Here is a 12,980-nt window from a genome sequence, read left to right as displayed (position 1 = left end):
TATCAATAAAACATTTTATTGTGCAGTTTCATATGTTATTAGAGATACATTTCCTTTGTGTGGTCACTCTAGACCATGCAGACGTTTCTTCAATTGTACAATTGATATTTGATTATTAGTTATCGGCATCACATAAAACACAAACGGATAAGAAGATAATTAGCTTCTTTACTTACTGAGGTCCATAAAACAATATATATTTATCTTTAGTTATCTATCGTGTTCCACGCATACCCTGATGAACTCTCAGGGAATCACTGCATCACCCAGTGGCGTGGTTCTGAAGACAACAGAGACCTAATGTTGCTAAACATGGGTAACTTTTTCACACTACGAATGAAATGTCGTGAAATGTCCTCTCTCTGGTCCTGTTTGACACTGTCCTCTTCATCTCTTGTATGGCGTCTCCCCCATATGTTAATCATTGAAACTGTGGTAGGAACGATTTGATATTCCGTTGAAGTCACGCTTGTCTTTTTTGGTATCGTATGTTCTTCTAGAGGGAAGGATGCGGCTGAAGAAATAATGTTAAATCTGAAAGGGTGAACTAATTGTTCGTGCAGTTATACCCATGCTAACATGTGGATAGCATTATGCTTGCATCTGTTGAATGCTCTTGTTTCAGAATTATTTGAAAAAGATAGCGGAGTCGATTTAGTTGTGTGTGGATATTGAATTAAATGTCTGTGACCAAAGTAACTGTGGTCATGAAACGTCGTGACATGTCCTCTCTCTGGTCATGTTTGACACTCTCATTATCTCATGTACGGCTTGTCCCCCATCTGGTCATCATTTAAACTGCGATAGGAACGATTTGATATTCCGGTAGCGTCACGCTTGTCTCTTTTAGTATCGTTTGTTCTTCTAGAGGGAAGGATGCGGCTGAAGAAATAATGTTACAGCTGAATGAGTGCATTTATCTAATTGTTCGTTCAGTTTTACCCATGCTAGTATGTAAATAACATTATACTTGCATCTGTTGAATTTTCTTATTTGAAAACGATGACGGGGTTGATTAAGATGTGAGTGCATTTTGGAGTAAATGTCTGTGCAAAAGTAACTATGGTCATGTTATTATTTATCTTCATTTTAACCGACGAATCAAGCCACGCCCTGGTTATTTTGAGATGGAAACCAGGGAGTGCACACAAAAAATGGCGCTCAGATTACAGATTTCTGGTGGAGCGTGTCCTGGGTTAAGGGACTCAATATAGTTCTCTTTTGAACTCAGTTACTCATGGTCTCATTTCATTATCTGATTACAAACAGACACTCTTCACCGCCACACCGCATTGCGGCCGCGTGTTTTGCGGGGGAAGTTGTGGGACTTTATTTGCAGTGTACTTAAAACAAGTGATACCTACGTGTATATAACCAACAATATCAGGACAGCAAGGAGGACGACTATCACGGTACCACACACGGCTGAGACGATGAGCACACTTTTGGAGGCTGGAGGAAATAGAGGCGATCGATAATAAAATTATTGATATTACATTTAACATTGTCAAATGATTACCGACATGCATATGCGCACCATGTACGCTTTATGGACATTGTTCATTTGCTCCATGTATACACTCACATGTATGTAGTGAGTGAGTGAGTTTATGCTTTACGTCACATCGTCAATATTTCAGCCATGTCGTGACACACATGTATGTACTGTTTCGAGGTTATGTTTTCAGTCAAGTGGGCATCCAGCTTATGCACACAGAAGAATGTGTGGGTTTTTTTGTTTAACGCCGCACCCAGCAATATCCAATCTGGATGTTTTTGCTGCCAATAAATTATCGATCCAGTAATTTGTATAATGTATTATTGTATTAAGACTCAAAGAACCTGATACCCTGATCCATGTTGTCTCTTCTTATGACAAGCATACATGTAAGTTTCTGAGGACAAATTCTAACTACAGGTGACATTGGGTGACTTTTTGGTGCGTTTTTGAGTGATTGGCATTTTAAGCTGTTTGTAGTGTTACAGCCATATCACGAGGGGGCACAATGAATTGGCATCACACAGTGTGCCAATGTAGAAAATCAGACCCGTGTCTTCGACATGAGGCACAGAGGCTGTACCGCCTTAAGCTCCCTCCTCAAAATATAAATGAGGCTACATATTATTTGTAACCTTTGTGTTGATGTATTTAGGCCTGAGTGGAGTAACGAGTACATGTATGTGTATTTTGAGTATATGTCACCCATATAACGTCGGGGACACCAAGAATGGGCTTTAACCATTCTACCCACGTGAATAATGGGACACGGGTCTTCGGCGGGACGAGCCAGCTCTTTAACAACTGAGCTCTCCAATCGCCCCTTGAAGAAATATGTGAAAATATACATACACTGAATGTCTTTGGCCCTTGCCGGCAGCACAAACACCATACCTATGTAAGGCAGAACACATGGATGCATCAGTCTGTTGGTACTGTACAAGCCACAGTATGTACATGACTGTGAAATGAGTTGTTACACCGAATAACATTGATTTAAAAAATGTGTTAAACCTCAGTATGGAAAGTAGTTAGATTTAGTTGCAGGATGAGATAACAAATAATTACTATTCTTTACTATTAGGATCCATTCTTGAAATAATAGACGTCTTTTTCCCTGTAAATTCTGCATTTGCAAAAACCTGTAACAAATAAGTACAAATAAGTGATTAATAAATCAATCGACTTACAAAATATCAAATCAATAATTTACAAATAAGTGATTGATTAATAAATCAATCGACTTACAAAATGCCAAATTGGTAATTTAATTGCCAATTATAATTCAATCGCTAATATATTTATAATCAAAAGGGGCGGTCGGGTAGCCTTGTGGTTAAAGCGTTCGCTCGTCACGCCGAAAACCCGGGTTCGATTCCCGACATGGGTACAATGTGTGAAGCCCATTTCTGGTGTCCCCCGCCGTGATATTGCTGGAATATTGCTAAAAGCGGCGTAAAACCATACTCACTCACTCACTATAATCAAAAGTAGATGACTATAAAAGACAACAGCTATGTTATAAAGCTTTAGCTGATGCAAGGAAAACCCTTACTGAGCACCCAATTTGACACTTTAAACCTAGAACAATACATGTGTATTGAAGACTTAGATAAACCCTATTGTAGAAGATGCGAGCCATGATAGCTGGGCTGAATTCATATCATCTATATGAAATGGCATATGCTCCCGGAACCTGCGATCAATGATTTATCTATAAACAGTATCTCATACCATGATCATGCCATGTAAACATGTGGTATTCTGAAACTTTCAATTTCTCTGCATAATGCTATTAATTACATTACATATGTATATCACTCTCCGAATTAATGGAGGAAATAAAGATCATTCATTCATTCATTCATTAAGATTAGGGGTTTACAGACAGTCCGTGATTACTCGTAGCCCGTTGGTCATTCTCTATTTCAATATGTACACCAAGTCCTGCTATACTTACGGTAAACGTATAGTTGATAACGGGCGCCATCGGCACCAACACTGACTTCGTGTCCGTGCATGGATCCTCTGGTGTGTATCTCCCGTAATGCTCCACTTTTGATACCTGCACAATATACATATTCACAAGGTGAATGCATATGAGATAATGATAAACATTTTATACAGGAATATAAACGGGAAAGGAGAAGGGTGATTTATAAGATATTGTTTGCATACATTAAAGAAGGTATTCCGGTTTGATGTCTATGACGTCGCTAAACATTTCAGACAGAGAAAGAGGAGGTGGTATATTTGCTGTATGTACATCATATTAATAAATCCATAGTAGCATACACCATTTCAGATTAAGCTAAATTCCAGACACAGAGGAAGCTTCCGGGTGTGCTTCAGGAAATGATCAATATGTGAATTGAATACTAGATGTGCATGTGTGTTTCTATAATGTTTTTGTATTAAATAATAACTATGTCATTATGGTCCATATGGGTTCCATATGAGCTTTTCAAGAAGATGCAGTTACATATGTACCTTGTTTAATAAAAATGACAAAATCCGTTCCAGAGCCACGTGAAATCTCACATTGTTTGATATAGGGAACCATGGTTAAACAAGTCAAGCCATGTCAAAGAATCTTCGAGATGTCTAGAGAAAGTGCTTAAAGAGGTGACAGTTTAAACGGTCATAATTTCATAAGAGTATTTTGGACGATAGGAAGAAAAGTATAGATATCCTATGTTGTAGAAGTGGAATAATATATTGGTGCATATTGGATTGTTGTATTAACCTCGAGACATGTATGTATTTTGTGATACTATCACCGAGTTGAAAATCAGAACATTCATTTTTGTGTTATGAATAAAGCCATCTGTTTAAAACAATGTGACGTTATACATACACCGCCCTTGTAGTGGATGGTGTAGTTCATTATGCGGCCATTCCTCTGTTTCTCCTCGGGACAATCCCACGTTAATATCATTCCAAAGTAGGGCTCGGGGAGAGCAGAGGCAGTCAGGTTCTCCACTGGACCAGGCTCTTTGGTTTTAGAGAGTATTTGAGGTTACAGTGGAGATAAGAAGGTATATAATTAGTGGTCAACTCTGGTATTAGTATAGGATAACACGCTGTGTTTAAATGCAAACTTGAGATACATGTAAATTTAACCGCTTTAAATTGAATTTGTAACTGAACGATATGCACCACAGTCGGATATTAAAGAGCGCCACATTTCAAACTTTCTGTGGTCTCTAAAACTTGAAAGCGAGTTTTGTGTCCAAAATGTATTGACACACATACTTTGAATACTGTAGTAGCTTCAACTCTGCATATTGAAACATATATAATGCTACGTTTCATTATTTCAAAATCCCCACCAACAATGATTGAGAAAGAAGTACATTTTCATAAATTTCAGCTCACGCATAACGGACAGTGAGTGAGTGAGTGAGTTAGAATTTAAAATCACATCGGCAGTATTTCAGTCATATCGTGACTATCAAAGATTATACATAATAAATACATTTCGACTATAAATCTGTCAACAAAGACAGTAAAATACCTAGAATATCACAGATCGATATTCGACAAGTGTGTAGCCATAACAAATATCACTATACATAACTATACACGATAAAAATGGGCTATAGATCGCCAGCAAATGAAGATAGATTACCAAACTAGGGACCAGGGGGACTTACAGTTACGTTTGCTACCTGCATGGAACCCAACAGGATCTACACCATCCCTTAAGTTGTTTGCCATTATTGACAATTTTAGTCAAACATAAAAACAACACATATTCTACGACTAAAAACGTGACAGAAATGAGTACACTATGAATGACGTCTTACATACCCTCCCTGTGGGATAACTGACAATGACACAAATACTATTTGGAAAGAATTCCCGATATGCAAAAGAGAATACCAAATCTATTTCCAGTCGGTTCGACACTCTATGAGAGTATGGTTTCACACGGTTTTGATAACATCACAGCTTGGAACGGTGGCGTCAGTATATTTAAGACCCGTATTATAAGGTTCCGACAGTGGACAATCATACCTGCTGGAAACGTCATTACGACACCTGACGTGTTTGGAGCCTGCGCAGAGCCTGCGGGAGTGTATGCCGTCACCGTGAACTTGTACTCCCACGAACTTAGGAGACCTGGTACCTCACATGACGTTGTATTGAACCCTGGAATTTAAACAGGCACTTTACAAATATGGATATTGATGACAGACTGTGAAGACTCGAACACCATATCCAGATGTATTACGTTAACGACGATGTACGTTTAGGGTCCTGGTAAAATCCTTATCGGTGTTATATCGGCACTCCGCGTGTCTCGAACTACAAAAAAACATGTTTTCTAATGTTCCAAAGGAATTCGAGTTAATAAGGTTGATCTGGTAATACCATTAACCGACATAATTGTGGTCGGGATGGATTTTAGTTAAAGAATGGGATCAACATTCTTCAGTACTACAAATATATCGATCTTGATTTCGGTATTGAGCTGAAATATTGTTAGCTTGAACATTACAAATACTTCATGATCAGTGTGTAAAAGCAATATCAGAAAATCATCCATTGTATATGCTGAAACTATTTGAAAAAATAATCTTTTCCCGAAAAGTAGTGGGGGTTGGGGGTGTGTGGGGGGGGGGGGGGGAGAGAGAGAGAGATCATGTTTCACCAAAAATATATTTATTTTACCGACCATACTGGATATTCTGCAAAATATTTGTGTGGATCTCATAAACTTCTTTGGCTTATCCTTTCAGAGAAATAATGTGCATGTTATGAAGTGATGCTGGTCATAACTGCTACCTTCATCTATTTGAGCCTTCCTCCCACATCGTGCTGACACACCGTTATTGAAGTGTAAAATCTCTTCGATGCGGGTTTAAACCAAACTCGATCACTTGCACCCTTTTTCAGCATTGCTGAGGAAATGACTGCAAGATAATTATGTTTTTGTTTGTTTGTTTGTTCGTTTTGTTTTGTTTTGTTTTTTGTTTGTTTGTTTGTTTGTTTGTTTATAAAGTCACACGCAGCAATATTCCAGCTATATGATGGCAGTCTGTAAATAATCGAGTCTGGACCAGACTATCCAGTGACTGACATCATGAGCATCGATCCACGCAATTGGGATCGATGACATGCATCACCAAGTCAGCGAATCTGACCACACGATCCCGTTAGTCGCCTCTTACGACAAGCATAGTCGCTTCTTACGGCAAGCATGGTTTGCTAAAGACCTATTCTACCCCGGATCTTCACGGGTCGCATGGATTCCTGGAGACCCATTCTAACCTGGATCTTCAGGGGTAAGATAATTATGTAGATATGTTGACCCAAGTTAAGTAACACTGTAACTGTAGCTGTAATATTTACGACTTGACATTAACATGTATATGTACACACTTGCATCCATTTCTCTATGGGGGCGGTCGGGTAGCCTAGGGGTTAAAGCGTTCGCTTGTCACGCTGAAGACCCGGGTTCGATTCCCGACATGGGTACAATGCGTGACGCCCATTCCTGGTGTATATTTCTTGATGTATATACTTCTGCAATGTCCAATAATGGTTATGGTTGGTTCGAAAGTGATACGTTCGAGACACTTTACTGCATCTCTTAGTTGATATGACCAATTGTTTTCCCTACCATCAACTTGTACTGTTGTCTTGAGGGTGAAGTTTGACGAGCGTCTCCCCGTGGCCTCCAACACGGTGACGTTGTACCAGGTGGGGCCGTTATCGTGTGACGGTTGTGACCAGGACACATGGATGGCGGTGGCGTTCAGAACGGTTGCTACGACGTTGCTTGGTTGTAAAGGGGCTAGGAAATAATTACAATTTATTAATAATGATAAACTGGGGGACAAAAGAGGGTATACAGAGTTGTTGTTTGTTATATCATTGAACATTAAGAGAACTTTTGTAAAATGTGATTATGTCTTTTTGGACATCACTCATTCCTCACTCAACAGTTTGTAAAAGGTATGGTTGGGTAATTTTGGGGAAAATGAATTGGTTCAATGAAGACTTGGGTAAGACATAAATCTGCGACCACATTTACGATTGTATTTACGACAAACAATGTTTGAAAGGTTGTAACTTATCCTGAAAAGATTAAATGTATTTATTTTCAAAGATAAGATGTCTAAAATACATATCTCCATTATTTTATTCTAAAAGTATTCTTTGAGGGCTGACGCAGCGCTAATACAGTTCATCTTTTTGATATAACATCGTTAATTTAAGACATATATATATATATATCTTGATAAATGATAGAATCAACAGAGAAGTGTCTTTTGCCCACAAGTTTATAAACTTGGTGAAACGTTTGGTCTCATGGGTGATGTTGATTTCACGGAAGATGATATTGATATTGAAGAAACAGATAAATCTGATTAAGACGCCCAAAAAACTGATGATCAGATCTTAAACAATATCTCCTCGTAACTAAAATCGCGAAATATTTAACACTACCCTAACGTGTAACAAGCCTTTCGTATTCAGGGTTTATATGTCTAAGAGTCCCTTGCATGGTATAAGATGATATACTATGCTATTAATAATCTAATTTGAGCGCAACAAACCAGTGGTGGATATAATGAGTAACGATCAACTCTCGTCGGGGTACTGATCCCACGCAGCTAACCAAGTCACCGAGCCTGACCACCCAGTCAATTGTGACGTTAATAAAGACAAGCGTCACGTTCCTGGATCCTATTCGGTAATTATTCTGTGCAAACAAAGGATTAATTTGTCCTGGTGAAAAGGGTTTTGAATAAAATAGCGAACATACTTGATCTACCTATGAAATCAAGCTAATTGGCATGGCAACAACCAAACCGTTACCAACCTGATATATCCGTTTCAATGGTTAACGTTGAATTTGTTCCATCATATAACTCATTTCTGGCAGCGATGCTAATGGTGTAGTTTGTGTAAGGTTGCAGCGAGGAAACGTCAAAAGAGATGTTGCCGTAACAACTGGGTAGTGAAGTAGTGAAGACAAATTGGCATGATCCCTGAAAACAATTAATCTAACGTACACGGTTTGGACAAAAATCAGGGCTCCTATACAGAATCGCAGATCAGAGGCAAACGTATAAATAAACGATGCCATTGAGAAAGTGGTCAAATGTAACATATGTTATATCTTGGATTACACTCTCCTTGTGAGGAACCTAATCGCCAGCACACGAAGTCAGCGATCTAACCCACTCAGCCACCGATGCTTCGACAAAGTGTGCTGACGATTAGGTGCCTCACTCTGAGAGTGTGGGTTTGAGTCCCGGAAAGGACTTAACCAAACAAGTACTAGAATCTTTACTTTATAAAGAGAGTGTAATCCCAAATACAACATATGTTACGAGGCAAACGTTGGTTGGACGTCATAAAGGTTTGTCAGAAGAAGAATTTGTTTTTATTTTGTCTGTTTTCAATTTATAAGAAAGTGTTTACCATATCTCTTTTCTAAATTTGCGACTATAGGTCTCTATGAATAGGTCGCTGCAATTATCGTACTAGGGGAAAGCCTAATAGTTAAATCCTTCGCTTCTCTCACTGAAGGTCAATTCCTCTGTATGGGTACAATATTTGAAACCCATTTCTGGTGTCCCCCACCCTGAAATTGCCGGAATATTAAAAGCGCACCATACACCATTGAGATTGGTGTAATCTCCATGCGAGCATGCCATATTTTATAACGTTCGAGCAGAGGGATTGTTTCAACTTTTTTGCTTTTTTTTCATCAATAAAAAGACAAAAAGCGTTATTTGCACACGTTTCTAAAACTAACGTTTGAAATAAAAGTGTTGACATAATTCCACACAAAACTATATCATAAAAAAACTAAAACTATTCCGGTAACAAAAAGAAGGGTATACATTGTCCGCCCTTATTAATGAAATTAATTATTTATTTTTCGTCAGCATTAGAACACATCCTTTGGAGAAAAGCACCTACAGTGAACAAATAACACGTACCGACATTTGGGCAGTCTCCGTGCAGGTGAGCAAAACCTCTTGCGAACACACTCCATTAGCATTGAAAACTATATCATAATACTGTATAACACCCGGTGTCGTGGGCCGATCCCAAGAAAGGCTCACAGAGGAGTTCGTCACATTGGTGAAGCTGAAATCCCCAACCTCACCCGGATCTGCAAAAGCCAAATATAGACAAAGGTAACTGTGATCATATATATGTATTGATAATTGGACTTAACTAAGACCAACTAAGACTAATTATGATGGTGGGGACTATTATCTGGAAGTACAGATTGATGCCGTATGTATACACGACACATCCAAATGTCGAGACTCACATGTTCAAATCCGAGGACTCCGATGCCTGTTGTCAAAGAGTAGACACACTTTAAATGTTGTGTCCCTTTCTAACTGCTGTATACCTCTGATGGGCAAAAATATGACATCCTAATTAATATAACCTGGCTAAGGGAAAAATATTGAAATTGAATTTTGACTATGTTTTAATTCTACTTTTTTCAAACACACCAGTTCAACACCAGTGCTACATAGTAGTAGTGGTAGTAGTAGTAGTAGTAGTAGTAGTAGTAGTAGTAGTAGTAGTAGTAGTAAAGCTGATTTTTGTCCTACCGGTGACACAGTATTTGCCAGTACTATTGAGGGGAGGTATACACTGACACACATGGTTCACACACTCCACCATGTCGGGGGGACTGCACTCCGTCGTGCACCTGTCACCGAGGCCGGGGATAGCTGTAGCTGTCACCGTTGCTGGCGTGACCTCTGTTGTCGTAGATGAGGAGCTCTGTGGCGAATTATGATTTGACCGAAATCATGTCAAACAAATATAGAGACAATCACTAACGATCTACGATCTATCTGTCCCGAGAGGATAGTGCACGTCTTGGGGAGGGCCTAACAGCACTACGTACACATCACTACGTATTTCCACTATACTGACACTATATGCACTACACTGACACTTTATACACAACATGGACACCATGTATACAACACGGACACTGGATAGACTATATGGACACTTTCTACGCAAAAGGAAACTTTTTTTACACCACATGGACACTACATTGTATCTACACTACATGAACACTATATACAGTACAATGACACTAAATACAGATGAGCAATATATACATTAATGGACATTTGTGAAGGCTACACAGACACTATCGAACACTATATACCCTACATGAACACTATATACACGGCAAGGATTGTTCATGTAGTCAATCTGATTCCCATTAGTGTATATGGGGAGCACGGGTGGCCCCGTCGTCTAAGGCGCCGCGATTCGCTGTGCAGAGTTGCGTCCCTTGGGCACGCCAGAAACCTCTGATTGTGGGTTCGAATCCCGGTTCCCCCCGATTATGTTTCATAATTAGGATTAGGTTTGTCAGCACCATACCCGTGCTCGTGGGTTTCACCGAAGTGGTAAACGTCTGAGACCTGCATCACTTCGGGCTTTCCTCCCACATTAAGCTGACACGCCATGATATAACTGGAATACTGTTAAAAGCGGCTATAACCCAACTCACTCACCATTAGTGTATATATTTCTCATGTGTATTTAGTGCCATTGTAGCGTAGGAAGTGTGTATATATAGTTTCCATGTATTATATATAGTGCCCCGGTAGTGTATATAGTGTCTATGTAGTGCACATAGTACCTATGTAGTGAATATACTGCGTAGGAAGTGTGTATATATAATTTCCATGTATTATATATAGTGCACCGATAGTGTATATAGTGTCCATGTAGTGTATACGTTACAGTTACCTACGTTAACTTTATAACGAACACTTATAAAGAACTAACGGATATAACGAACGGTTTTTAGGTCCCGGACATTTGCTGTTATTTCAGTTGAAATGTTTATAACGAACTACGTTTATAACGAACTAAAGTTAGTGGTCCTTTTGAGTTCGTTATAACCGTAGTTAACTGTACTCATAAAGTGTGTATTAGTTTCCATGTAGTACATATGATGTCCATGTGGTGCATATATATGTAGTGTCAATGTAGTGTAGATAATATAAATGTAGTGTATTGAGTGTCAATTCGGTATATACAGCGCCCAGGTAGTGTATATAGTCACCATGTCGTGTTTAAAATGTCCATGTGGTGCATATCTTGCTCAGTGTGCATAGTCTCCATGGAGTGCATATAGTGTCAATGAAGTATATATAATATCGATGTAGTGTATGTATTGCCCATGTAGTATATATAATGCCTATGAGTGAGTTAGTGAGTGAGTATTGTTTTACGCCGCTTTTAGCAATATTCCAGCAATATCACGGCGGGGGACACCAGAAATGGGCTTCACACATTGTACCCATGTCGGGAATCGAACCCGGGTCTTCGGCGTGACGTGCGAACGCTTTAACCACTAGGCTATCCGACCGCCCCTATAATGCCTATGAAGTGTATACATTACGCATATAGTATGTATAGTGTACATGTAGTGCGCATAGTTTCAATATAGTGTATATAATGTCCATGTAGCGACACAATACCATGTGACGTCAGCCTTGTCACAGGGTTGCGGGGATCATCAAGTGTACATAAGCTACACTCAGTCAATCATCATCTCAACACGCAATATTGTTGAATAAGCCCAGGGATGATGGGTTTTTTTCAATATTTTGCAGTGAAGCTTGTTGCAGCAGTACATAGGCACGCGCTCTGGTAGAACACAATGTGTAGTACAGCTGAATGTGTTTTAAACGGGTGGACTCTTCAAGGGGGGGGTTAATAAAAGGTCAATGTAGTGTCTATATTGTGTCTGAGCGAATGCAATGACAAGTAGACAAGAAACAAAATTCTGAAGTAAGAATCTTACCCGAATCACAGCTAGAACGAGGACTTCCACGAGAAATAAGCTGTACTTCAAAGGGGTAGCCATCTTTAAAGTCAATATGTGTCGATTGTGCGAGAAATCTCAGCAACGGGAGCCGGCGAGAATTAAGGTTACACTTGGCGAACCTTTGTACCTGAACAAGATACTTGACCGCTATCAGCCCAGTCATACGGGCAAGTGGGTTATAAATATAGGAGCGGACAATTAATAATCCCGTGATACTGTTGATATGGTAGGCCACCACAAGCAGATTTCACAATAATATTTATTACGTGCTCTTTGGTCCATCTGATTTTGATCCTACGTATTTCCACTGCAGTGAACTGCCAGTATACTGAATGTGTGGGCTACACTGAATCTTGATAGCCATTGTACAAATACAGCATTTTCTTAGTAAGCGTTTAAATTCTGAAATTCAGCCACGCCATTGTGTATTACTATCGCATGTCAATTGTCATTGCGTGGTATTTATTTGTAAAATTTTGTAAAAATATTTCTTGTAACACCTTGACTTTACATTTCTAAACCAACCGACAAATTTCAATGAGACCGCTTTAGAAAGTTCTTATATGGAATGTCATCTTGTTTAGTATTAAGCATGGCGCATGTGTTATGTCAGATGACAGTATGATCTTA

The 12,980-nt window shown here is 39.2% G+C and overlaps 1 protein-coding gene across 2 annotated transcripts; it reads right to left on the bottom strand.

The window, feature by feature from the left end:
- LOC124111791 (phosphatidylinositol phosphatase PTPRQ-like) lies at positions 1-12,501 on the bottom strand. 2 transcript variants are annotated; one of them, XM_046471603.2, is made up of 12 exons: positions 12,327-12,501; positions 10,096-10,270; positions 9,463-9,638; positions 8,334-8,502; positions 7,128-7,301; positions 5,519-5,653; positions 4,356-4,492; positions 3,459-3,563; positions 2,577-2,640; positions 2,351-2,392; positions 1,365-1,452; positions 1-882 (listed from the first exon to the last, which is right to left on the bottom strand). In XM_046471603.2, the coding sequence occupies exons 1-12, from the start codon at positions 12,387-12,389 to the stop codon at positions 756-758; spliced, it is 1,455 nt and encodes a 484-aa protein (XP_046327559.2). In that variant the 5' UTR covers positions 12,390-12,501; the 3' UTR covers positions 1-755. The 2 variants fall into 2 exon arrangements, with proteins under 2 accessions (XP_046327559.2, XP_046327569.2); XM_046471613.2 differs by having other exon boundaries at positions 1-514.
- Positions 12,502-12,980: the final 479 nt, after the last annotated feature.

Source organism: Haliotis rufescens, unplaced genomic scaffold (assembly GCF_023055435.1).
Source record: "Haliotis rufescens isolate VD_foot unplaced genomic scaffold, xgHalRufe1.0.p SCAF_5, whole genome shotgun sequence".
Lineage (NCBI taxonomy): Eukaryota > Metazoa > Mollusca > Gastropoda > Lepetellida > Haliotidae > Haliotis > Haliotis rufescens.
This window is presented reverse-complemented; position numbering and strand designations above follow the sequence as displayed.